Genomic DNA, 25734 nt, shown 5'->3' with positions numbered 1-25734 from the left:
CCTGCCCAGACCTCCTGGGTTTGCCCTGGATGAACCCCACCAACCCCTGGGAGGAGGAGGAGGGGGGATGGTGAGAACATCACTGGGACAGGCAACAAGTTTCTCATTGCTCTCGGAGGAGACGCCGGGAAAGCTGAGTGACTCAAAGGCTGATTAAAGACCACCTGCTTACAGAAACTAAAGCAGGGACTGGCAATTTAATTGCAGCACGATGGGCATCGTTGGCACCTGAAATTGCTTCAAATCTCAAGTTCAGTGGGCTGAGCCTGCAGGTCCCTCAATAGTCTCTGGGTAGAAAATATCTCCAGAGCAGCCCTAGGGAAATGGAGAGGTCCATAACGGTGTTTTAATGTCCTGGCAGCTCTGTCCTTCCCTCCAAAGGCAGTTGGGTTTGGTTCATTTAAGGCAGATTCGTAACAATATTTAAACAGCATTTAAAGCCCCCTTGGGGAGCTTTAAACCAGTCCAAAATCTGTTTTTAGGGATGTTGTGAGCAACTGTCCCTGCCTGGTTTCCCCAGGATGGCCATAGTCCCTGGCAAAGAAAGGCTTGGAGGGAACACATGGGGATGCAAACCAGCTTCCCCCCAAAAAATGCTATGGCTGCCCTGTGTGCAAACACCCACAACATCCCTCCTCTGCAAGGAAGGCATCCAAAGCTCAGCAGCCCCCCGGCCACTCCAGTTTGCCTCATGACCTTGCGGCCGGGATGAGCTGGGACACTAAGCCAGCCCTGTACTGCCCAGGGAGGGAGGATCGGGTCTGTGCACGGTGCTGTGCTGCTCCATGGGGTGCCTGAGGCTTCCCAGGCTTGTGGTAGAGTCAGGAACAGAGAAACCCTTTGCTCAGCTTCCCAGGGCCGCCTTCCCCTCTCTGGCATCGTAAACTGGTCACGCCTTGAGATGCAGTCGCCCAGGAGCATCCCCCTACCAGACTTTTGCAGCTGCTTGACCATTTTGCCTCTTTCCCAAGCAGCCTTCTCTTTGCTTCAGGATGAAAATGACAATCCCCCCACGTTCAGCAAGCCCTCCTACGTGATAGCCATCATGGAGGACATTATGGCAGGTACGGGGCACGTCCCTGCTCCTTCTCTGGGCTCCCAGGAGAGCCCTGGGGATTTTACACCCAGAATGGGGTGGGTGATCCTTTTTGGGGAGGTGAAGCCTGGTAAAGTCTCATAGCTGTGGGGCCTGGGGGTTTGGGCACGGTGCGTATGTGCGGAGAAGGGACCCCTTGGCTGAGTGACCTGCAGGAGCAGTGTGGGGGCACAGGGCAGTCCTGGCTCATCCCAGTCCTCATTTCTGCCTCCCCCAAGGAGCCACAGTGCTGTTTCTCAATGCCACGGACATGGACAAGTCCAGGGAGTACGGGCAGGAGTCAATCATCTACTCCCTGGAAGGCTCCTCGCATTTTCGCATCAATGCTCGCTCAGGTGAGCCTCCGGCCGTGCTCTGCCCTTTTCCTTTCAGTTCCCTCTTTCAGCCCCACCCTTTCCTCCTCTCCTGCAATCAGCCTGCTTAGGAGTCCCAGGATTTTAAGGGATTGACCAGATTTCAGATACCACCCCTTGCTCCGTCACCCTGAGAGCGTCAGCAGAGGCATCCGTGTAAACTCAGCTCCTCAACCTAAGGAAAGGCTTGCCTGTGAAGGTTCCTGTTACTTAAGGAGCTGCCAAGGTCCATCTATTTGGATCCAAAAGAAAGGGGCCCATTTGTGGATTATCCTGACCTTGGTTTTAAGTGTTTATTTTTTAACCTTGCCGTCTCCTGTGGCTGCAGGAGAAATCACAACAACATCTTTGCTGGACCGGGAGGCCAAATCCGAGTACATCCTCATTGTCCGGGCAGTGGACGGAGGCGTGGGGCACCATCAGAAAACAGGCATTGCTATGGTGAGTGTGGGAAGAATTCCCATCTCCCTGAGCCAGTGGTGCCCACCTGGGGCTGGGACTGTGGAGGGCTGCAGAGTTTCATTTTCGCTGGGTGAAGAGCACTCCGTGGCTCCTGCCCTCTGCGCTGCCCCTGCTGCTGCTCCCAGAATGACTGTCCAGGTGGTGTAGAGCTGGAAATCAGCTTGCTTTCCTGGAAAACCACTCACACAGGAGCCACTTGACTTTCCAGAGCCTGTGGATGTGGTAATGAGTCCCATTTCACCTGCAGAACGCTCCCTTTGTTCGGCTCCCTCTGTTCCTCTTGAGAAGGGGCTTACTCAGAGAGCCTGCAGGTACACGTGATTATTCCTTAGTCTTTTCACATGCTGCCTGGGTCAAGGGTTTCCAGCCACTCTGGAATGCCTGTGCTCCTGGGAAGGTTCTGGTGGAGCTGCAGGTTGAAGGCTTGGGCTTTGCCTTGCTCTTTTCAGGCCTCAGGGAACCCCACTGTCGGCAAAGCCAACAGGAAATATCAAAAGATCAAAAGCCAAGGATGCATCCTTGATGGACTTGATGACCTTAAAGGGCTTTTGCAACCTCAACTATTCCGTGATTCTCTCTCTCACTGCTGGTGGCATCACATTTCTTTGGACATTTCATTATTTTGGATGCTCCTGTTCCCCGGATGCTCAGTTGGGTTACAGGAGAGATGTCCCACACAAGGACAGATGCAGAAAAAATTGTGGTTGTGCTGAGGAATAGCCCAAAAATAATTGTCCCTCCTGCTGAGGGCCATCAGGAGATCTGTGGCAGAGGACTGATGGAACCTCCCAGAGATATGTGGTAGCCTTGGCCAGGCACCAGCATTGGCCTGTGGAATGCTGAGATCTCCTCTGGGGCTCCAGATGGGATTGTGTTGTCCTAATACCCTTCTTAAAAGGCAAAACAAGGGGGGAAAAGATGATCCCTGATCCCTAAAAAAGTTAAAGAATATTAAAGCTCAGTGAGACTAGGGCAGCTGAGTAAGTTTGTCTGCTGGGTTATACAGCTGGCACTCAAAATAATCATTTTTGACCGGGAATAAAGGCCCATTCAGGGGCCTTGCAGGCTGATGTAAGGCACATGGGCTGCTCAGAGTGGGTCAGCACTTCCCCAGGGACCACCGTGGGGAAGACTGGCCTCTTCTACCACGGGGTGGCACCAGCAGCTCAGCCTGGTGTGACAGCGGGACACAGTGGTGTGGGAGCAGAGGAGATCCCAGGAAAAGCCCCACCAGGACCTGCTGAGGGGTGGCAGCTGCCAGGGGTTCCCCTGGAGCTGCAGCCCTTTCCCTCAGACACCTGCAGAGCCCCACAGGCTGGGGAGAAATGGGTTCTGTGGGGAGGTGAGGGACACCCAGGCAGCAGGATGTATCCCACAGGCTGGCTGCTGTCACTGGGATGCCATTTGTCACACTGAAGATGAAGGCAGGTAACACTTCAGGGCACCATCCTCACCCCTGCTCTTGTCTTTGCACCTCCCACCCCCTGTTACCATACTCCCTCCTTATTTATTTTTGGGGTTTTTTGTCTGTCGCTTTTTACCTGTCACTCGTATTTTTCCTTCCTTTCCTGCCACATTCCCGGTGCATCCTCTGTCCCACTGATTTTCACCCCCTCTTCCAGTGAGGGAGCTGCTTGAAGACACACCTTGTGCCCTGTGGTTGTTCCTAAGTGTGATAAACACACAGGAGCAAAACCCAGTTCAGCTATGCCAAGGAGCCTTGGCCGCGAACCCTCAGGATGTCGATTATTTTTGCAGGTTTTCCCTCCAGAAACACAGAATCACAAAACCCATGGAATAACTCAGGCTGGAAAAGGTCTCTGAGAGGACCAGCCCAGCACTAACCCACATCCCCGAGTGCCACAAGTACACATCTTCTAAATCCCCTGAGGGACAGTGACTCTGCCACTGCCTGAACCACGTGTGGGCTACATCCAGGGGACATTCCGCACCTCAGGGGCCAATCTTCGCTTCCTTGCTCTCTGACAGGTGAACATCACGCTGCTGGACATCAATGACAACTACCCCACCTGGAAGGACGAGCCGTACTTCATTAACCTGGTGGAAATGACCCCCCCAAACTCGGACGTCACCACGGTACGTGTGAGGCGAGGCGATGGCTGTCCTGAAGGGTTGGCTGGAGCAGGGGGTCACCTCCAAACCGCTGTCACCTTCAGTCCAGCAGCATCTTGCAGAATTCCATTCAAAAGCCCACCATCCCCTGTGTTTCTTCTCCCTGGTGGGATTTTTTTTTTTTTTTTCCTCCAAATTGTGTGGATTTTGGCCAAATCCTCCTTTTCTTAGCCTTGCCTGCGACCTCCTTCAAGGACCTCTCTGAAAGACTTTGATTTAGAGCCTTTCAAGTCCCTCTGGCGAAATAAAAGAGAAGAAGAGGGGGAGGCTTCTATTCCATCACGCCGAGAGAAAAATGACGGGAACAAAATGGAAAATAAATGAGGGAAAAACGAAGAGAATCCACAAAATCATATAAGGAAGAAGGCTGGGGAAAAGAAAAAAAGAAAAAAAAAAAAAGAAAAAAAAAGGGAATTTTTTTTTTTAAGGGGGAGAAGGGTCTGGAAGTGCTGCCTGAGCCAGAGCACAGTGGTTTTGTCTCCTTCAGCCCTGCTGCTCAGCACCAGCTTGAAGTCATCTTGCCTTTGACAAGCGAATTAGTTGCTGGGAAAATAATTATTTTGTCACCGATCCGATGTAAATTCAGCTGCAGGACAAGCAGCAGGAGCTGCGGAAGTTATGAGGGCAATCAAATTGGGGTTTTTTTTAATGTAAATGTCCCCTGTAATTAAAAACGTCACAGGGAGAACAATAAAGCACAAAATATCTGGCGTGGAGGAGAACTCCACCAAGGAATTATTCCCAGCATTCCTGATGTGGCAGCACAAGTTCCTCATCCTGCCTCTTTGTACCATTCACTTTATTTTTCCAATGGGCCCTTGATTTTTAGCTGGTTTCATTCAAAAGGAGGAAAACCCAGTTTGGCTGCCGCGTGTTTGTGTCTTGTCACGCCATTACCTCCTGTGCTCACAGGCCAGTTTTGGGGAGATTTAACACCACAGCAAATGTCTCGAGGGTGCAAACTCCCTGCAAATGTCATGAAAATACGGAGCTGGATGGAGGAAGAACTTCTTGCTGCTGCTGGTGCAGGGAGGCCGATCAAATCTCCGCGGGGACTCCCCACGGGAGTTGATTCCCAGCGCTCTCCTGTAATTTTGTGCTGTTCTCCCACGGCAGGTGGTGGCTGTAGACCCAGACCTGGGGGAGAACGGCACGGTGGTGTACAGCATCCGGCCTCCCAACAAGTTCTACAGCCTCAACAGCACCACGGGCAAGATCCGCACCTCGGGCGTGCTGCTGGACCGGGAGAATCCCAACCCCCAGGAGGCCCAGCTCATGCGCAGGATCGTGGTGTCCGTCACCGACTGTAAGCTTCTGTCCCACACTGACTGCTTTCACTGTGGAGCTGGACCTTCCCCAGCCCGATTTTGCCTTTATGACAAAGTCTCTTCTATTTTCTTCTCTCCCGTTGTGAGCAGGAGTGTTTCTGAGGTCAAAAAAACGGGAGTAGCTTTAAACCTGCTGCTAAAACAAGCTAGGAACCCCTCGAAATGTGAGCGCAGTCATTCATGTAGCAGCCCTGAGAATGAGCCTGAGAGGCAGGAACTCTCCCTCCCCTCAGCCTTGCTCCACTGGCATCCCAGAAAATCAATTGAGCAGGTGAGGGAAACAGAGCTGATGGGCTTTTCTCTGGAAATATTGAAGTAGGGAAACTTTCCTTAGGGAAAAAAAAGGTAGATATACAAAGATAATTCTTTATTCTCAGGACAAAGGGGAATAAACCAAAAGAGGAGACAATGAGATCAGGTGTTGGGAGGAAATTCTTTACTAAGAAGGTGGTGGAACAGGTTGCCCAGAGAAGCTGTGTCTGCTCTAAGCCTGGAAGTGTCTCAGGCCAGTTTGGATGGGGCTTGGAGCAACCTCGTCTAGTGGAAGGTGTCCCTGCCTGTGGCAGAGGGCTGGAATTAGATTATCTGTAAGGTCCCTTCTAACCCAAACCATTCTAGAATTCTAATTGTCCACCCGTGGCAGACCATCCACGACAAATCAGGGCCATCACCCCATCCTGCACTGCTGTCTGTGTAGGGGGTGAGGGCTCCCTTTTATGGGAAAGGGGTGGAAACAGCTCAACCTTGAGACCCCATTCCTGGCCTCCACAGGTGGGAGGCCACCCCTGAGAGCCACCAGCAGCGCCACAGTTTTTGTCAACCTGCTGGACCTGAACGACAATGACCCCACTTTTCAAAACCTGCCCTCTGTTGCTGAGATCGCCGAGGGCCTTCCCGCGGGCTCCTCTGTCTTCCAGGTGAGCGTGTCCCACTGCTGCTGTTCCTCACGCCGGGAGCTGCTGCTGTCACTGCCACGGCTTCTGCAAAGCGGGCTAGCAACGCCTCCTCTCCCTTCTCTTCATCTTCTCCATCTCCTCCATCCTCTCCATCTCCTTCTCTTTGCCATGCTCTAGCAGAGGAACGGGGGGAATGCAGGAGGGGTTGTGCGTCTTTACTCCGTGGGCTCACTCCCGGTGGGGAGGGTCCTCAAAGGCCATTTCACCCCCACATCCCAAGGCGCTCGGGATTTCTGTGCCGTGGCTCCCACGGGCAGGAGACCGTCAAGGTGCTCTCCCCACCAGGTCGTGGCCATCGACCTGGACGAGGGCCCCAACGGGCAGGTGTCGTACCGCATGCAGGTGGGCATGCCCCGCATGGATTTCCTCATCAACAGCACCGGCGGGCTGGTCACCTCCACGGCCGTGCTGGACAGGGAGAGGATCTCCGAGTACTTCCTGCGGGTGGTGGCCAGTGACGCCGGCGCGCCCGCCAAGAGCTCCACCAGCACCCTCACTGTCAAAGGTGGGTGCCCCGAGACCCCACGGTGACAAGGATGCCTCACTGGAGGAGGTGCAGCTCCTGCAGGAGACACACTGAGGCCTGGAAGCAGGATCAGGTCTGGCTTTGTGTACAGCAGGACGTAGGGACGGCTCCCATCCCCGCAGGCTCCGTGTCTGCGATCAGCACACTGCAGAGATGGGGAAAACCTGGTGTTTCTGGCAGGGCGCCCCAAATTCTCTGGGTTTTTGGGGTTTTTTTCTCCATTCCCCCATCCCCAGTGTTGCTTTTTCTTTTGCTTCAGCACGTGACTCCCATCAGCTGCGTGCCTGGGCAGCCCACGCAATCCCAGTTCAGAGCTGGAGCCTTATTGCGTGGCCTGTCTTTAATTTAATGCCTCACTGTTCACTGGCTTCGTGCAAGTCTAGTGCTGAAAAAGGATAAGCATCATCTGGAAATAAACTGACCCTGGATTGTCCTCAAGCCTGAGTTTGGAAAATAACTTCCTGGTCCTGTACCTTCAGAGCTCTCTGCCACGCCCCAAGAAATACTGTGTTTATATTTAAGCCCCGGGTTTTCCTTTGGATGGGGATGGAAACAGACTTGGTGAACTTGAATTTCAGTGATGTAATGGTTTTTTGGCTGTGAGGAGGGTGACCCGTGTGAGGGTGACTTACAGCCACTCCACAGGCACCCCCAGTGCACAAATGTCAGGGAGTGTCGGGCAGAGCATCCCCTGGGATGCTGAGAGAAGCAGGCGGGAGGTTTGGGAGCCCAGCCTGGCATCTGCAGGAGGGGCAGCCCTGGCAGCACACTCAGCTCTGCTCCCTCTTTTCAGTTCTGGACGTGAACGATGAGAACCCCACCTTCTTCCCCTCCGTCTACAACGTGTCCCTGCCCGAGGACGTGGCCCGGGATTTCAAAGTGGTCCGGCTCAACTGCACGGATGCCGACATCGGGCTGAACGCTGAGCTCAGCTACTTCATCACAGGTGTGAGCCCCATGCAGAGCGGGAACTTTGGTTGCACAGGATGCCCCAGACCTCGGCCAGGGTGTTCTGCACTTCAGCGCTGCCTTTCCCAGCCCCTCCAAACCTTGTCCGGCATCGCCCTCTGCTGAGCAGCCCCGCTTGGCTCCCGGCCATGCTGACCACTCTGCTGACCCCCCGGCATCCCTAGGAAAGCATGAGGATGGGCAGAACACGGCTAGGGAGCAGGGGCTGGGGTGGCTTTCGTGGGTGTTTATGGTTGGAAGCCATAAATGGAGTTTTGGGGCATTTTCATAGCCCTGTAGGCAGGTGGGGTTGGGCGGGCAGCCCCCAGCTCGCTCCGCAGCTGCAGCACCCCGCAGCAGGAGCCTGGGGAATCCCCTGGCCACGGTTTGACTTGCAAACTGCACACTGAGCCCTCAGGAAGAGGGTGAAAACAGAAGTGTCACCAGAGAGTCATTTTTCCCACAGCAGCAGCCTGCCATCTCATGTAGCGGCCCCTCCGGCCTCTCCGCGAGTGAAACGGGGCGTGTTGTCCCACAGCTACCACGGCTCACGGGCACAGTTACCCCAGTTTGCCTCCACAGCATTCAGGAAATGATTCAGCTTTTCCCACAGCCATTGGATTTTTCCTGTGAGGCAGAGGGAAGGCACTCTGCCAGGGACAAGATACGAAACCATCCTCGCACGGCTGGGCTGACCCCGTACCCAGGCCACAGAATCCAACAAAGTGGGCTCAAGCTGCAGCAGGGAAGGTTCAGATTAGACACTGGGAAAATATCTTTACTGAAAGGATAGCCAGGCACTGGAACAGACTGTCCAGGGAAACAGTGGATGCTTCATCCCTGGAGGTGCTAAAGGTCAGGCGAGACAGGGCTTGGAGCAGCCTGGTCTAGTGTGTGTCCCTGCCCGTGGCAAGGTGCTGGAAGAAGATGACCTTTAAGGCCCCTCCCAACCCAACCCAAACCATTCCAAGTTTCTATCCTACTCGTCCTTCTCTGCAGGTGGGAACCAGGATGGCAAATTCAGCGTCGGCTTCAGGGACGGGGTGGTCAGGACAGTCGTGAGTCTGGACAGGGAGACCGTGGCGTCCTACACGCTGATCCTGGAGGCCATCGGTAAGGATTTCCCAGGGATGGATCCCATGGGACCACTGCCACACAGCCACGTGTGGTGGCTGTGCAGGTGTTGAGCTCCCTTGCAGGCGTGCCAGAGCTCCGAGGCACCCTGCAAACCAGAGCCTGTGCCTGGAGTTAACATTACACAGCCCGTGTGAATTAAGACGTCCCGTCTCCGTCATCACTTCTGCAAGAGGGTATTTTCTCCTCTCGGGTTTGCCCAGCCCTAGGGCTCTCCCTTTCACCCAGGGAAGGAAGGCCTCCTGTTCCTGAGAGGCTCCACACTGTCCAGGGCAGCCCTCCACCCAAAAATGCCAATGCCACAGCATCGCTGCCCTCACACCATGCCAGCCCTTGGCTCTGTGGCTGCTGATTAACCCTGAGCCACCTGGCACAGGCAGAGGGGTCCGTGTGCCAAACTCAGCTTGGCTGTCACCCCCAGAGCTTTATACTGATGTGCCTGTTCACAGATGACTTGGATGTCCCTTTGGAAAGGACATAATAAGTGGCCTGGACAGAAATGTTGGGGCATTGCAGGGGCTGCAGCAGGAGTGCTGCCCTGCCTGGGCACTCAGGACTGGATCTCAAGGGGCAAAGGGTCCCCCTCCTGTGGGATCACACTGCCTGTGTTTTCCCAGATCCTCCCAGCTGGGTGGGTTTATCACTCCCTGCAAAACAGGCATGTTGAAAAATCCAACCCCAATCCACGCTTCCCAGTGCCTCATCCTTCCTGGCAAATCCAAGAGCCGTGCTGCCATGTCCTTGTCTATTGAACATCAACCCATCCTGGTGCTCTTTGGCTGTGAGCTATGGGCTGCTGCTATGGAAAACTCATCAGGCTGTCTTCATCTCCCAAATCCCTGGCCTCCAGCAGTCCCTTCATGTGGTGTATGGAATTGCAAATCCTCTCTAATGATCACTTGCATTTCTAGCCTCACTGGGCTCCACGGCAGAGGTTGGGGGTTGTTTGGCTTTTCCTTTTTCTTTCAAAACAGCAAGGGAGGAAAAAAAAAAAACAAACCAAAAAAACTAAAAACCCATGGTTCAGTGTGGGATTTGAAAGCTGCAAAAAAGGTGAAATGTTTTACTTTAGAAATCTTTGATCCTGTTATTTCAGCAGCCACGGCCTGAGCACCACCTGCTCAAAGAGGAGGTGGCTGAACCTCCCTCCCTCCCTTTCCTCTCCCCACAGACAATGGCCCCACCGGGAACCGGCGCACCGGGACTGCCACCGTGTACGTGACTGTCCTGGATGTCAACGACAACAGGCCCATCTTCCTGCAGAGCAGCTATGAAGTCAGTGTCCCCGAGGACATCCCGGCTGCCAGCAGCATAGTGCAGGCACGTGGCCCTTCCCCGGGGAGCCTGGGGTGGGAGGCGGGAGTCCCCCGCTAACTGTGCCCTGACCGTGAGCTGCTGCAAGCGCAGGGAAGAGATTTTTCTCTCCTGTTCCCTCGGTGAGATGTGCTCTTGCTCATCCACTCCTCTGCTGTAGTCCAGGCTGTGAGTGCCAGGGAGAAGGCAGCAAAGAACAAGGGAAAATTAAGAAACTCACCCCATTTCTGCAGAGGGTGAGAGGAGAAGAGCCAAGCTCTGTGCTGGTCAGGCCGCTTTGGCTACATCCCTGCTTTCTCCCTCCTCCCAAACAGAGATCTCCATGGGGAGGGAGAAGAGTGCCTGCAAAGAGATGCTCAGAGAGGGGGGAAAACCCTCAGAGAGAGAGAAAAACATTTGGGCTTTGCTTTCATTTTTGTTCCTCTTTGAGGGAGCGGTGGGCAGAGCTGAATGGCTCAGTGAGCACCGAATGAATGCGGGCATTCACACAGGCTCCGGGGCCTTCCAGCATCCCTTCAAACCCAGGGCTCTTCTGGAGCAGGCACCAAAGGCTCTTTGCAGAGGGCCCTGGGAAGGCTCCTCCTGTCTTCAATACCTCTGCCGGCACGGGGAAAGGGGCAGCTTTGTCCCTGGCTGCGGAGGGCAGGATGAGTCACCGGCAGAGAAGAAAGGAGCCTTTTGCCTCCTGCAACAAAGGTTTGCTGGGAGCCGCGTGTCTGCTCCACAAGGAATCCTGTGGTTCCCCGTCACCTGTTGTGCCATGGCACGGTGTACCTGATGTCTCTGGGATCAGACATCAGTCTGCAGTCCCAGGATGGAGCTGTGTCCCTGCACAGGACTCCTAAAATTGAGCCGGTTTGGCAAATTGGAGGAATGGAGGGAACTCGAGTCTGACTGGCTCAAAGTGTCTTTTTCCTAGAACCTGCTTCCCAAAAGAGGGGGGTGCCCTTGGAAGTCCAGGGCAAAAGAGAGGAAGTAATGGTGGGAAGATGTTTTTCTACAGAACAGCATGGAAGAGAAACAGAAATGAGCCATCACCCGGCTTTGGTTTAATTTACACCTTCAGTGTGAACCATTTGTAGAGGAGGCCCCTTCCAATGGATCCCCACATCCCCAGGGCAGCAAGAGAGTCTCTGAATGTTTCCCCATCCCTTTCTCCCAAAACCAGGCAGACCAGGGCCAGAGAGCAGGAATGGGACTGCATTGACCACAGCAATCCACAGCCCCTGGCATGGAGAGGGGTGACAGGGACCGGGCAGCACGTGGGGGTACGAGCCTCCCTCCAGCTGCTCCGGGGGGAAACCTCCACCGAGGTGGAGCAGGTTTACCCTGGGCTGCCTCTCTTCAGGTAGCCAGGTTGCTCCCACTCTCTTCCAGGCTGCTTGTTCAGGTGGAGCACAACTTGCACAATGTTTTCCAAAAGAAATGAAGCAGCAAGGATTTTTTTTTTTTTTGGATGGCCCGGTGGTAGCTGCGCGTGGGTGCAGTTTGGATGCCTCCACCTTCCCTGGCAGGAAGCAGTAACCTGGAAAGCATTTGGGAACCTGACGTTGCAAAATCTCCTCACAGAGCTACTGCCTGGAAATGAGTTGCTCAAAGGGTCTCTGCTGGGTTGTGCAGGATACGAAGGGGTGCTTGAGAAGGGAGCCAAAAGCCTGGGAAAGAGCAGCAGGGCAGGATCACATTTTGGTGGACTCCATGACGTCCCAGTCCTGGCTGGTGGAGAAGCTTCTGGGATGGGTGAGCGGGCTCTGAGACAGCAGCTGGCTCCTCCTGAAGCTGCTGATGGAGCACCTCAGGGAGCCCAGACGTTTCCAGAGCCTCAGCTGGGGCTCGCTGGCATCCACGGGGTGGTGGGGCAGGCACTCCTGGGGGCCGGAGAGGGACCGGCCCAGCGCGGCTGGCTTGCAGAGGGTGACAAAGATGAGGAGGGTGGCCAGGACCAGGAAGATGCAGGCGAGCCCGACGATGATGGGCAGCCAGTCTGTCACCTCAGGGGACGCGGCGCTGGGTGGGACCGGCTCCGTGATGGGAACCAGAAGCCCAGGGAGAGGCGGGGTGGGAGAGGTCCCATTGCCAGAGTCCTCTGTGCTCATCTTCCCTGCAGTGCAAGGCGACACACAGAAGTGGCACAGGTGATTACCACGTGGGAGTTGGACAGACAGCCACCCTCTGGTTAAACTGAGGGGTTCTCATCACGCCTTGGTGTCCAAAATCCTCCCAGCCGTGTTCTCAGTGGCACAGGGGGACAGGAGGTGCCCATCTGGTGTCCCCCACAGAGGTGGGGCTTACACTTGCAAAACATCACCCTGAACCGAAGTGCAAAACCACCTGGCAAAGATATCTGCACTATTTACGTGTGCTACCGTGGCCCCTGGAAGGATGCTTTTAGGGAGCACACTCACATTCCATGAAGATTTTCTGGAAGAGATAAACATCCATGTACTACAGAAAGTTCAAAACCCTCCCCCCAAGCTGCTGAGGTTTGGCTCTCCTCTGTTCCCCAGAAATGCAGAATGAATTGAATTGGCTGTCATTTGGGGGTTTTGTGATTATTCTCCCAAAGAAATCGGACAGCTGTCTGAGCCTGTGCCCTGGTAAGTCCCCTTCAAGCTGTGTTATCGTATTAGCACTGTCTTTATTATTTTGCAGGGGTGAAGAGCAACACCCTCACCCTACTCGTGCCAAAAAGCCTCATGTCAGGCATTTTGCTGACCTGCTTTCAGGCTCAGACATGTCACAGGTGATGCAAACCAGCTTCCCAAAGCATTTGCAGCAATAGCTCTTGCCTAACACCTGGTGGAGACTGTTCTCTCCTTTCCCCAACGGGTCAGATCCTCCCAAGAGCGTTTTTGCACCCACTTTTTTTTGCTCACATGCCCCCCTCCCCAGCCCCAGACAGTCTGGCAGCTCTCCAGGTGGAGAAGAGGAGGTGAGGGTTGGGGAAATCCTGTTTGTGCCAACCCTCTGCAATGCCCTGTGTGCTGGAGGTAAAGCTTTCTTATGCTGATTTTCCTGTGGAGATGTGGGAGAGCTGTCTAACTGCTCTGTGGCTGGGCAACCTCCTGGTAAACCTGGATTTGGATTGAGACAATTTAAGATTTTAGGAAGGGATGCAGGGGCTGCCAGGGTCTCTGGGTCTGCTCTTGCAGCCCCCCATCCCAAAGCCACACAGCTGTGTGTAAGGCAGCAGCTGAATATTCACCACAAAACATTCCAAAAGTGGAGAGAAGACTTCAGTGGCATGGTTTCAATCACTAAGGGCGTGTCAGCCTGCCCAGGGCTTGGGGGTCTTTGGGGAGATGCTGCTGTTTCCATGGGTCAGAGCCAGGTCTGTGCCTGGAAAGTGGGAAATGCAAAACCTCCGAGTGCCTTGCAGGCAGTCCCAGGGGCTGGGGCTCTTGTCACCTCCTCCACAGTGATGTTTTCACCTCTCTCCACCCCAGAAGCACTTTTTTATCCTTAGCTAGCTCCATCCCTTCCCCTCAGCTTTGGGAACAGAGCAGCAGTCCCAAGGACCCCTCGCTCCATGGACAGGCTCCTCTGTGCTGCCCAGGCACCAAAGCAGCAGGCAGGGCTGTGTCCCACACCAAAGGCAGCCTGAATCAAGGTTTCCACGGCTACCTTCGTGCTGGCATGTGTTCAGCGTGGTGACCTTACATTGTTCCTTAAGAGCCAGCCGGGAGGCGTGGACAATTCCTGCAAGGCTGTTTTTGCTCCCTTGCTCATGGCTGCAGAGTTGGTATTTAAATTCACTTGACAGTGTTCCATAGAAACCCATCAGGAGGGATCTCACTGATGTTTTCCCAGGCTTTTGCAGCCATTCCCTGTTCTCCTCTTGCTTCCCATCCAGCTTCTCCTCACACCCAGTAGAGCTTTCACAGCCCCTTCCCAGCATTACAGTCCCACCCAGGCTCCATATTCCTCACCCTGGTGGGTTAAAAGAGATTTTCCTGTCCTGGAAATCCTCCCCAGAGGTTCATCCCTGTCTGCTCAGCTCCAAATATGACACATCCCCACGAGCTCTAGGGCTCCAGCACTGGCCACCAGGCAGATGAGGTTCAGAGAGGGGGGGAAAAAGAGAAATTGCAAAAGGAAAAACGCCCCTGAGAAAGGTGGAAAGGAAGCAAAAAAAAAAAAAAAAAAAGAAAAAAAGAATTCTTCTCATGCATGAGCAGCAGAGAGGGTTATTCTGCCCAGCACCAGGCACTGCTCCCTGGGCTGGCCCAGCTGCCTGGCTTGGCAGTTTTTCCACCTGCTCTCCCTCCCTTTCCTCAAACTCCTGCGAAGAAAAGGCTGTTTTCAGGCACTGCCTGTGACACAGCTCCCATGAAAAGCAGCTCTCATTCCCCTCCCCAGCTTGCTTAGCAACACTTTTCCTGGAGCTCCCCAACTTTTCCCGATGTGCTAAATCTTTCCAGCGGCTTGCAGGAGGAGGAGATGCCGGGCAGTACCAAACAGCCGGCTGGTTGGGTTCCCAGAGCTGTCAGGGATGCTGCTCCCCATCACCCTCGCTGTCAAACGCCAGAGCTGCATCCACAGGACCTTCCCCTCTCCCATCACCGGGAGAGACGGAGCAAGGCGACTGTGCAGGGAGGGAGGCTGCCTGACCTCACGCCCACCCCAAACTTTGCATCCCCACCCATGTTTAGCTTTTTCCCCAGGCTGAGGGCAGCAGCCAGGAGTCTGTCTCAGCCCTGGGGGTGGCCAAAGGGGCCGGCAGTGCCTTTGCCAAGGGGGTTTGGGCTCCCTACCTGTCACCAGCCGGGCTCTGCCTCCAGCACTGCTGCCTTGCCGCCTCTCCCACTGCCTCTGCCGGCTGCCAGCCCCCTCCTCCCTCTGCGGAGGGTGGCACAGAGGTGGCAGCTGGGCTGGGGACAGCCTGAGCCAGCAAAGCCAAGGGGCGCTGAGCCCCTTCCCGGGCTTTGCCAGCACTGTGTCCTGCTGGAGCTGTGTCCCTTGCTGGGGTCGAGCCCCCTGGGATGTGTTTCCTCAGGATTTGTCCCTGTAGGGTGACTAAGTGGTACGGCTGAGGGGGTGGCACCTGCCTTCCACATGGCTGCTCCCCCTTTTCCCTGAAAATCTACTATTTTCCCATTCTTTTATTGCCCCTGCTCATCCTTTTCCAACACCTTTCCAGCAGCTGGGGCGGGGTTGGAAGGGGGCTGTGGCATGCTGGCTGTGCCACAGAGGGATAAAATGGGCTGGAGCTCAGCTCACTTGCACAAGGTGCTTTCCACCTGCAGCAGAAAGAGCTTTCCTCCCACTGCTTGCCCTGCAGTGCCACTGCTCTCCCGAGTTTGGGGCGCTCTGTCAAAGCACCACCTTTCCTTCGGCACCTCAGCAGGTCAATCCGGCAGCAGCCAGGCTTTCCTCAGGCTGCAGGCTGGCAGGAGAACACCTTGCCTTAATGCGATCAATTAATAAAATTAATTTATTCATTTTTATTAAAAAGCAAATGCCTGGGCTGACCCATATCACCTAGTTAATGAACCAGAGCTTCAGGCTGGGGGTGGGCTGGGAAGAAGATGCCCCAAGGGGTATTTGCAAGGTGCAGTCGGCTCATCCTGAAATGCAGCCTCCTGGGCACGACAGGGCAAGGAATGGCACAAAAAGCTGAAAAGATTTGCCTCCCATCCCTTCTTTTTTCCTCCTCTGGCTGCATGATAGCTTTTCCCTGTGCCATGGCAGGGCAGCTGGTCTGCCTGGGCATCGCTTGCCTGCTGCTGCGGGGCTCATCCATCCCACGGGAATGGAGACAGCCCAGCTCTGCCTCAGGGAGCCCAGCAGGTGGAAAGAGCTGGTTTGGGAGGGAGAACTCCCCACCCTGAAAGGAAGTCCTTGGTGGACCGTGGAATGAGCCACAAGCAAGATATAAACTGGTCTGGGGCCAGGAAAACAGCATGTGTGGGTGCAGGGGTGAGAAATACAGAGCTCAGGAGTTTCCAAGTTTTCTGCTGATGCAGGGGGACTTGGTGGAAGGGAACAAGAGCAGTTCAAGGCACCTCAAAACCACCTTTCAGAGGAGCATCTCTGACTCCTGACACTGTTGTGGGGGGCTGGGGGTGAAAGCCCTCGCTGTTCCCACTACATGTGCATCCTTTGCAGCAACCTTCCCTCTCTCTGGTGTAAATCTGGGTGCAAACCTTCCCCGGGAAAAGGGAACTGCTGGCTAGTATTGTAGGGAGAAGATGAGGCAGAAGATGCCTTGCAGAGGGAAGCAGGGAGAGAACAAAGGCTCAGGCATTCCCTGTATCCTCGCCCCGGTGCTTTGTGAGCGGCCACGCTGCGATCAAGCTTTGTGTGTTTTGTGGGGAGTGGGTTTTTGCCGAGAGAAGTTGCAGGGGCTCGGTGCCAGCTGGACTGGAAGCCCTGGCCCTGCTGGGGACCGCCAGGTCCCGCTTCCCAGCTGCCGACTGTGGGCTGGGGCTGTAGGGAAAGCACTGCAGTCTTGTTCAGTGACACCAGAGGGGACCCGTGCCTTGGTTTTCCCAGGGCAGGCTCCGTGCCGGGGCTGTGCAGTGCATCAGAGCCGAGGGGTGCTCCCACCCCTGCCGGGAGCTCACAAGGGCACTCTAGGCTGGTTGCATTCACATTTCCTTTGGCAGTTTTTCCTTGTGCTGCTGCTTGGGTGACTCACCAGGATGCCGTGGGCTGCGTGCCCACCAGACACGGGAGCAGCTCCCCCTGCTCAGCTCCGTCCATCCCTGGTGGCATCGCCACCGGGACAAGCACTGGAACGCAGGGCAGGATTGATGGAGGAACCTCCTGCAGCACACAGAGCCCTGGGATTTGTGGTGTGATCCTGAGGCTCAGCTCCCACCTCAACCCAGCAGCCGAGCTCCTGAGCCCTGTCCCTGCTGTCCAGTGATGAGGGGAGGGGAACTTTGTTTTCTATTTGGTAAGCTGCCCAGCTCAGGTGGAGGAGAAGGATGTCCAGCTTTGGCAGGGTAGCAGGACTGGTCCTAGTCTGGAATTCTCTGCCCCTCACCTCTACTCCTCTGCTTTTCTCATGAAGGTGAAAGCCACCGACGCGGATGAAGGCATTAACGGGAGAGTGTGGTACAGGATTGTCAAGGGTAAGTCCAGCTGCCCCTTCACTCGTCAGGGAGTTTTTCCCAGGCTCGACCCAGCCTCAGGAGGTTGAGCTTGCCATCCTCTTGCACTTTGGAGCCCACAGAACCTTTTCTCCCAGCACTAAGCAAAATTCAGCTTTAGGGCTCGTTGCTGGAGAATGATTTGTCACGGACGGACACCTAGATAGAATCCTAAAATCACAGAATGGTTTGGGTTGGAAGAGACCTTAAAGTTCACCTCATTCTAACCCCCTTCTATGGACAGGAACACCTTCCACTATCCCAGGCTGCTCCAAGCTCCATCCAACCCAGCCTTGGACACTTCCAGGGATGGGGCAGCCACAATTGCTCTGGGCAGCCTGTGCCAGGGCCTCACCACCCTCACAGAAACAATTTCCTTCCAGTATTCCATTTATCCCTGCCCTCTTTCAGTCTGAAGCCATTCCCTTGTCACTCCAGGCCCTTGTCCCAGGTCCCTCTCCAGCCCTCTTGGAGCCCCTTTTGGCGCTGGAAGGGGCTCTGAGGTCTCCCCCTCCAGGCTGAACGCCCCCAGCTCTCCCAGCCTGGCTCCAGAGCAGAGTCACTCCAGCCCTCGGAGCATCTTTGTGGCCTCCTCTGGACTCACTCCAACACATCCACATTTTTCTTAGCTGATGAGATTCTGTAGCTCCTCCTGGCCTGACTCAGGGCCAAACACTGATGTAGCTGAGTCTGGTGCAGCCAGAGGTGATGGGGCTGAAGTTTTGCTGAGTAATCTCCCTCCAATAAAGCCCCCCCAGGGAGGGCTCAGTGTGTCACCAGGATGGATGTCGAGGCAGTGGGCAACATCCCTCTTGTTTCTTCCCACCCCTCACCAGGAAACGAGCACAACCACTTCCGCATCAATCCCAGCACGGGGCTGGTGATGCGAGGTGTGCGGCACCTGGACAGGGAGCAGAACTCCTCCCACGTGCTGGAGGTGGAGGCCTACAACACGGAGCAGGGGCCCATGAGGAGCTCTGTGCGGGTAAGGACCTCGCAGCCACCGCGGGCTGCACGGCAGAGCCGTTCGCGCAAAACGCTTGGGGCGCTTGGCCCTTCCCAGCGCTTGTACAGGAAATCAGAAAGACCTGGCCTGAAGATGCTGATGGAAAGTCTCTGGGGCTTGCTCATGGGTAGAGAAGGGCTTGTTGCTGGGGGGGGGGGGGGGTGGGTTTGTTTAATTTTTCTTTTTCTCCTGTGACCTTTTGGTGCCATTAGGCTGCTGGGTGGTGCAGCAGTCACTCAGAGGGAGTCCTACTCACTCGGTGAGACGAGGCTCCACTGCTGGGAAGAAAAGCTGAGCCTCAGCCTGTTGAAGACCTGTGTGTCCTGGCCAGGCACTATTTAAATAATCCAGGACCTAGTGGTGGCAGTCTTCAGCTGCAGCACTCCAACTTCCCACGGTTCCCACAAACCCAGCCCTGCAGTTGCGTCTATTCTTAGACCCAGTGGTGGGGTGGGCTCTAGCTGGGTGTGAAGTGCCCCCAGCACCAGCAGCAGGCAGAAAACCAGAAGGAAATGTGTTCCCTGGGGAAACAGCACTGAACTTGGAGCATAAGTTTCCCACCGAGTTGCCAGCGTTTCTGTGTTGCGAGGTCTCCAAGGGTTTGGCCAGGGGATCCCAGAGGATGGGGGAATTAATGTAGCCAGTGTACCTCCCCCCCAGCAGGGAAAGACTGACTCACTCCAACCCGCAGGGCTTGCTTGGATCCGCGATGTTAAACCGCTTGTGTTCACTGTCCATCGCGCGGTGTTTGAAGAAATTGCCACAGGATCATGGAATGGCTTGAGTTGGAAGGGACCTTAAATCTGCCCTAGTTCCAACCCCCCTGCCATTGTCAGGGCCACCTCCACCCGCCCAGGTTGCTCCAAGCCCTGTCCAGCCTGGCTTTGAGCACGCTGGAAGGCTTTCTCCGTGAGCACCACAAAGGGTTTGTTTCCCAAGCTCTCCCAGCTCACGCGCTGTTTCTCCGGGGCTTCCCAGGTGATCGTGTACGTGGAGGACGTCAACGACGAGGTGCCGGTGTTCACCCAGCGCCAGTACAACCGCCTGGGGCTGCGGGAGACAGCAGGAATAGGGACCTCGGTGGCAGTGGTCCGGGCCACCGACCGAGACACAGGTGGGAAGGGCGGGGTGAGGGACACCCAGTGTGGGGGAGAGCGGTGAGATCAGCCGGATCGCGGCTTGGCTGGGCTGAAATCCCGTGGGATGGGCTCTGCTGGGGGCAGGCATCAGTGGTGCCTGCCTCTCCGGGGTGGTTGGTTCAGCCACGGCTCCTGCTCCCTCCCCAGGGAAAGGGGGCCTGGTGAGCTACAAAATCGTGTCAGGCGCGGAAGGGAAGTTCGAGATCGACGAAAGCACGGGCCTCATCACGACCATAGAGTACCTGGACTACGAGACCAAAACCAGCTACCTGATGAACGTCTCTGCCACGGACCAGGCGCCCCCCAACAACCAGGGCTTCTGCAGCGTGTACGTCAGCCTGCTGAACGAGCTGGACGAGGCCGTGCAGTTCTCCAACAGCAGCTACGAGGCCGTGATCATGGAGAACATCCCCCTGGGCTCTGAGGTGCTCCGTGTCCAGGCTCGCTCCATCGACAACCTCAACCAGATCACCTACAAGTTTGACCCCAACACCAACCCCCAAGCGCTCTCCCTCTTCAAAATCAATGGGGTCACGGTAAGCAGACGCAGCGTGGTCCCTCCTGGCTTGCTTGGGCACTGTGAGCTTTGGTTTTGGTGGCCCACACAGCTGTTGCTCGTGCTTGGCAGGGTGTGATCACGGTCAAAGGCCAGGTGGACCGAGAGAAAGGGGATTTCTACACTATGACAGTGGTGGCTGATGATGGAGGACCGAAGATTGACTCCACAGTGGTGAGTAGCTTTTCCCAGCTTCCCCACTGTCAACCTCAGGTCACCTCCCTCTCCCACCTCAGGCTCAGCCTGTCCTAGCTGAGCTTTCTGCTCCAGCTTCCAGGGTTGGGAAACCCTAATCTGGGGGAAAACCTGCTAAAACAGTTTTGAAGGAGGTGAATTTAGGGGCCTTGAAATGCTCCTCGGTGGTTTATGTTTCAGAGGGTTATATTTAGCAGTTTCACAGGCAGCCAGGCGGGGGGTGATTTGCATTTCTCTGCTGAGTGCAGGCCCAGCCCACGAGTGCAATGGCTCTGCTCTCCACACCGTGCTCTTGTCTGAACCTCTCCCAGGACGAGGGGCAGATACGCCAACCTTAGCTAGAAAAAAACACAGGGATGCCCCAAAGGTGGAGCTGCCAAATTGCTGTAGAGGGATACCCATGACCCCTGGCACTGCTGTGGTAGGATGCAGGGTTAACCCACACTTCCTCATCCCTCACTAACTCCTCATTGTTTGTGTCCTCTGTTTCTCCCTCTGCTTTCCTCCAACAGAAGGTAAGCGTGTCCATCGTGCTGAGGACCAGAATCCCTCCCAAGATCCACATGGAGCTGCAGGGAAGGACTGGGGTGGAGGTCTGCAGCGCTGTCCCACCAGCACCAGCCTCTGTGCCACCCCCAGGACGTGGGGCAGCCCTGGGAGCCGCCCTGCTGCTGGCAAGCAGAATCCCAGCTCCCTGCTCCGGCACTTGGGACAGCAGCTGCCGGATCTGCCGCAGAGGCTGAATGAGCTCTCCCTGCTCTTGGCTCTGTGTTTTGAATTCAGCAGCAACAATAACTGAATCACCCCAGGGCGCACAACTCGCTCCCCAGCTTCCTCCCGGGATGTTGTCGCATTCAGCCTAGCCGCACCTGGGAGCTTGGGGCACCCGTAAATATATCCCCGGGAACAGAAAGGCTCTTCCTCTCTCATTTCTGTGTTGCCCTGCAGCACTTTGATTGCAAACTCGATGAGAGCATTTCCTCTGCCTAATTGTGGCCAAGGTAGCCGGGTCCCCTTCGAGCATCTCGTGCTCATGTGCCTTTTTCCCGGAGGGAGCTCAGGTCTCCTCCTCCACACCCAGCTTGCCCTGGTTGAGTTGAACACACTCAGCTCTGCCTTCTTTGTGCCCGTTAAAGCAAATCCTGCTGCTGTGAGCATGGATGAAATCACTGCTAGGGAAAAGTTTAGCAGGAAAGGGTCACCCTGCAGCAGCCCGAGCTGCCCCGTGCCCGACTACTTGGAGGATAGAAATCAGAAGATGCTCCACAAAAAACACACACTGCTTGGGAGATGCAGCAGCCTTGCACTGTTTTTGCAGCCTCCAAGCATCCCTCCTCGTCCTCCTCCTTTGCAGGCAGGGATGTAACTTCAGCTCCTGGGCTCAAGCAGCTGCCTGATTCCCACGGGTGGATGGATGGCACGCTGTTGGCACCTCAGAGGGGTGTGGTGTGTTGGTGGCGTGCCGGGGTGCCAGGGTGGCTGTCGATGCTGGGTGGGCAGGGGTCTGCCCCATGCCCTGAGCCCTGTGTCCCCCTCACAGGTGACCATCACGGTCCTGGACGAGAACGACAACAGCCCCCAGTTCGACATCACCTCTGACTCGTCTGTCAGCGTGGCTGAGGACATCGCCGTGGGCAAGAGGGTGGCCCTGGTCCTGGCCCGAGATCCAGATGCAGGCAGGAACGGCCAGGTAGGGAGGGAGACATTTGGATGATGCTCTCAGGCACGTGGTGTGATTCCTGGGCTTTTCTTGTGCAGGGCCAGGAGATGGACTCAATGATCCTTGTCCCTTCCAACTTCTTTGAGGCTGTGTGTCATGTTTCACTGACACAGAAATCCCCCTGCCAGCGTCCTCCCAACCCCTTCCCTGTGCATCCCTGCTCCCTGTGAGAGCAAACTCTGGTTGTTAATGCCAGTGGTTTTGGGGGGGTTATGAAGTGAGTGCCAGGAGGGGGAAAGCATCGTCCTTGGGCTATCTGGGGCAAAGAGCTCTGTGGGACAAGTGTCAAAAGGAGCCCTGCAATCTGAAAACCAGCTGTGGCCTCTCCCGCCATGCAGGCCAGCAGCAAAGTCCTTGGCGGGCTGAGCAGGAAGCTCTCTGACATTTGTTATTTTCATTACCCTGCAAACGAGCATTAATGAGGTCCCATCACCCTTAATAACAAAAATTGCTGGCAGCATGGGAGCTGCCAGGGGGTTGGCCCTGTTTGCTTTGGGGTGGCTGCAACAAGCCAGCACACCTGCGGATCCCTCTGCATCGGACTTTTTCCAAAGCTGAGACATCTTAGGGGGGGATGCTGGATTTATTTTTGTAGGGTCTCCTTTCTCTTCCTCCTCCTCAGCATCACTCTGCCTGCCCTGGTTTTTATTCCCTGCGATGTTTCCAGGTGACTTTCTCGCTGACGTCGGGGAACATCGGCCGGGCTTTTGAGATCCGTACCACCAACAACACCTACGGCGAGGTGTTTGTGGCGCGGCCGCTGGACCGGGAGCTGCTGGACCACTACACCTTACGGGTCAGCACCAAACCACCCCCACTAGCCCCCTGGGCTTCTGGTTTGAGCACTGAGGCTGTTTGCTTGGAGCTGTCAGCTTCAAGACAGAGCTTTTTTCCCCCTTGAAAATCCACACCCCACCCCACCCCCCCACCGCAGATCCAAGCATCGGATGGCGGCGTTCCTCCCCGGAGGAAGGAGCACATTCTACGAGTGAATATCCTGGATGTCAATGACAACCCCCCTGTCATCGACAGCCCCTTCGGCTACAACGTGAGCGTCAGCGAGGTGAGCACCCAGCTCCTCTCCTTCCATCCTCCCAGGGACAGGCCTGACGCCAAGGCAAGTGGGGACAGCGGATTGTCCCTTGCAAGCATCACCTTGGGTCGTTTGAGCGTTAGCTGACCCCGTGCAAACCTCATCTCTGGTCATTTGATGGTCGGCGTCCCCTTGCAAACCTCACCCTTGGGTCATTTAAGGATCGGCGGCCCCTTGCCATCCTCACCTTGGGTGATGCAAGGGTTGGTGACCCCTTGAAAGCCCTGACTGGTGATGTACTCCTAGTTTTGGGCTGGGAAAAAGCAACTCAAGCCCGTGAGGCTGCAGGGACCAGCCGGAAGGAGAAGTGGCTACACACCCATGGAAATGCCACCAAAGTGACACAAGAGACTGTGCTGTGCGGAATAAGAATGGCTTTCAGGAAGCAGCTCAGCAAGGGCTAGATAATTAAGCAATAAAACACAATCAGGCATGAGAAAAGACAACTTATTTCCTGACAGTTTAATTCCTGGACTGAGGCAGGGGGGGATTCTCAATTTGGTGATGAAAAATGAAATATGAGTAATAGCCAGTGCCACTTAGCCGTGAGGAACTGCTGCTCGTGATTTATAGCTTAGCATTAAGGATATTGCCCTGTTAAGGTTTTCTTATCTATTTAATACATGTTCAGAGCAGGTTGAAGAACAGAATTTCTGTTTTGATTTTCCCCATAATGGGACTATCCAAAAATAATTAGCCAAGCTCTGGGTCCATTACACATCCTTCACCTTCGCACACCCTGTGGGTTTTATGCTCTTCCAGGCTGTGCCAGACTAGATAAGACATAATGTGCAGCTTTCTGCTGAGCTGCTGGGTGCTGGGGCAGCGAGTTTGGAGCCTCAAGCGCGTCAGTGGCCTCTCCATATTAGAATTCCATTGTTAATTAGGTATTTTATATGTGATGAGGCTCGTGGGATTTACGCCGCGTACCTCTGCTGCTCGCCCCGCAGAACGTCGGCGGCGGCACGGCGGTGGCCCAGGTGCGCGCCACCGACCGCGACATCGGCCTCAACAGCGTCCTCTCCTACTACATCACCCGAGGGAACGAGGACCTGACCTTCCGCATGGACCGTGTCACCGGCGAGATCGCCACCCGGCCCTCCCCGCCGGACCGCGAGCGCCAGAGCTTCTACAGCCTCGTGGTCACCGTGGAGGACGAGGGCAACCCCTCCCTGTCGGTGAGCCACCAAAGTGGGCCCTTCGGGGGCAGGACGGGGCTGGGCAGCGCTGTGGGCATTGAGCCAGCATGAGAGGGGAGGAAAAGGAACAGGGTGTGACTCGGGGTCCAGACCTGCTGTGCACAGATTTGGTTCAGAGCCTCCTTCGATGCCTGGTCCTGCAGGGCCCTCCCTCACAGTCGTTCAGCAGGCTTTATCTCCCATCTCCAAATGCCAAAAAGTATGAGCATCCCTAAGGGAAGTGTGCTGGCTGCTGCTGCCACAGCAGGCTCTCAGGGGTCTGGGAGGGCTCCAGATGTTGCCCACCCATCTCAGCACTGGGAGCGGCTGGAGCAGCAGCTCCACTGCAGTTCTGCTCACCACTGATGTCCACTGTGGTCCTTGTCAATGAGAAGAGCTCTGGTGATTTGGGCAAGGGCCTGGAGTGTCAGGACAAGGGGCCATGGCTTCAAAGCGAAAGGGGGCTGATACGAGACGCCACGGTCTGGGGAAGTGACTCTCTGGCCACTTGGTTCGTTGTTTGTCCCTCTGAGGGTGACTCTGGCGTGGGAGAGTCAAAAGAGCAAATACCACGTGGGGCATTTTCCAGCTCTGAGTCCCTTCTCACCCCGCGTCTCTGCAGAGCGGTGAGCGAGCACCCGCGTGCACAGGCGGTGAGATGGGCTCACCTCGCGTGACACTGCCACGCTTCCTGTCCCCCAGCTCCACCTGCTATCTCTCACCATCTCTCTGCTCCGCCAACAGAGCTCTGCCTGCAAAGCCCTGCTCTACATTTTGATGAAACAGGTCACAGCCAGCAGTGCAAACTGTGGCTGTGATTCTCACTTCGGGCTTTGCACTCTCAGCTCCTCCCTCCCGGCTGGTTCACGCTCCAGCTTCTGCATCACCACCTTTTGCATTAGTTGTGTTGTCACTGAGGCTTAAACCTAGGTTAGCCTCTTCCCCCAAAACGAGAGAAGGCAGCACACGATGCCACCAGCTCCTCCTTGTCCCCGTCACTGTGGGAGCATCGCTGACGCTGGCGTGCTGAGGAATGCCATGTGCTGAGCTGGCAAATCCCGTTGCCATGGCAGAGGCCTCTTCCCTTCCCGGTGCCAGCGAGGACAAGCGGCACAGCCTATCGTTTCCCGCTGGCCCAGCAGCCCTGCCTGTCCCCAGAGGCTCTGCTGTGTGCCCACCATGTCACCAGCACACGTTCTGCCAGCAGCCACAACCCAAATCCCAGGGGCACAAAGTGCCCAGTGACCCAATTCCTGAGTGGAGAGAAGAGTTTTGGCCCTTTGCAGAGCTTGAGGACACCCAGGTCTTGTGAAAGGCTGTCTGGCGTGTTGCTGGGTGCCCGCTGGCCTCATGCCTGGGTGGGGAAATGATGTCTGTCAGGGGCCTGCTGCCTGCCAGGAACTCCTCTTTCACAAGGAGCTCCAGGCTGATGCAACAATGCACAAAAGGGGAGGATTGTTCGCAATTTGTACATCTATCCATGGGTTTTGAGGTTTGGCC

General features: G+C 55.6%; 2 protein-coding genes across 2 annotated transcripts in view; one reads left to right on the top strand and one right to left on the bottom strand.

Moving 5' to 3' along the window:
• CDH23 (cadherin related 23) overlaps window positions 1-25734 on the top strand; it is a 177109-nt gene that overhangs the window by 120891 nt on the left and 30484 nt on the right. The window contains exons 18-37 of the mRNA XM_088059568.1: window positions 992-1064; window positions 1315-1431; window positions 1778-1890; window positions 3901-4008; window positions 5161-5350; window positions 6144-6289; window positions 6614-6833; window positions 7648-7800; window positions 8802-8915; window positions 10108-10256; window positions 17269-17329; window positions 18184-18332; window positions 19332-19467; window positions 19640-20028; window positions 20121-20222; window positions 20756-20758; window positions 21784-21933; window positions 22631-22759; window positions 22898-23026; window positions 24007-24234. Coding sequence (XP_087915694.1) covers window positions 992-1064; window positions 1315-1431; window positions 1778-1890; window positions 3901-4008; window positions 5161-5350; window positions 6144-6289; window positions 6614-6833; window positions 7648-7800; window positions 8802-8915; window positions 10108-10256; window positions 17269-17329; window positions 18184-18332; window positions 19332-19467; window positions 19640-20028; window positions 20121-20222; window positions 20756-20758; window positions 21784-21933; window positions 22631-22759; window positions 22898-23026; window positions 24007-24234 — 2859 coding nt within the window. The remainder of the gene's footprint in view (window positions 1-991; window positions 1065-1314; window positions 1432-1777; window positions 1891-3900; window positions 4009-5160; window positions 5351-6143; window positions 6290-6613; window positions 6834-7647; window positions 7801-8801; window positions 8916-10107; window positions 10257-17268; window positions 17330-18183; window positions 18333-19331; window positions 19468-19639; window positions 20029-20120; window positions 20223-20755; window positions 20759-21783; window positions 21934-22630; window positions 22760-22897; window positions 23027-24006; window positions 24235-25734) is intronic.
• Window positions 11930-15050, bottom strand: C9H10orf105 (chromosome 9 C10orf105 homolog). The gene is made up of 2 exons (XM_005530528.2): window positions 15005-15050; window positions 11930-12351 (listed from the first exon to the last, which is right to left on the bottom strand). The coding sequence occupies exon 2, from the start codon at window positions 12344-12346 to the stop codon at window positions 11930-11932; it is 417 nt and encodes a 138-aa protein (XP_005530585.1). The 5' UTR covers window positions 12347-12351; window positions 15005-15050.

This window comes from Pseudopodoces humilis, chromosome 9 (genome assembly GCF_049639895.1).
Source record: "Pseudopodoces humilis isolate 2021_Gansu_Grassland_sample_001 chromosome 9, ASM4963989v1, whole genome shotgun sequence".
Classification (NCBI taxonomy): Eukaryota; Metazoa; Chordata; class Aves; order Passeriformes; family Paridae; genus Pseudopodoces; species Pseudopodoces humilis.
Note: the sequence above shows the minus strand (reverse complement) of the source record. Positions and strands in the feature narration are given on the sequence as shown.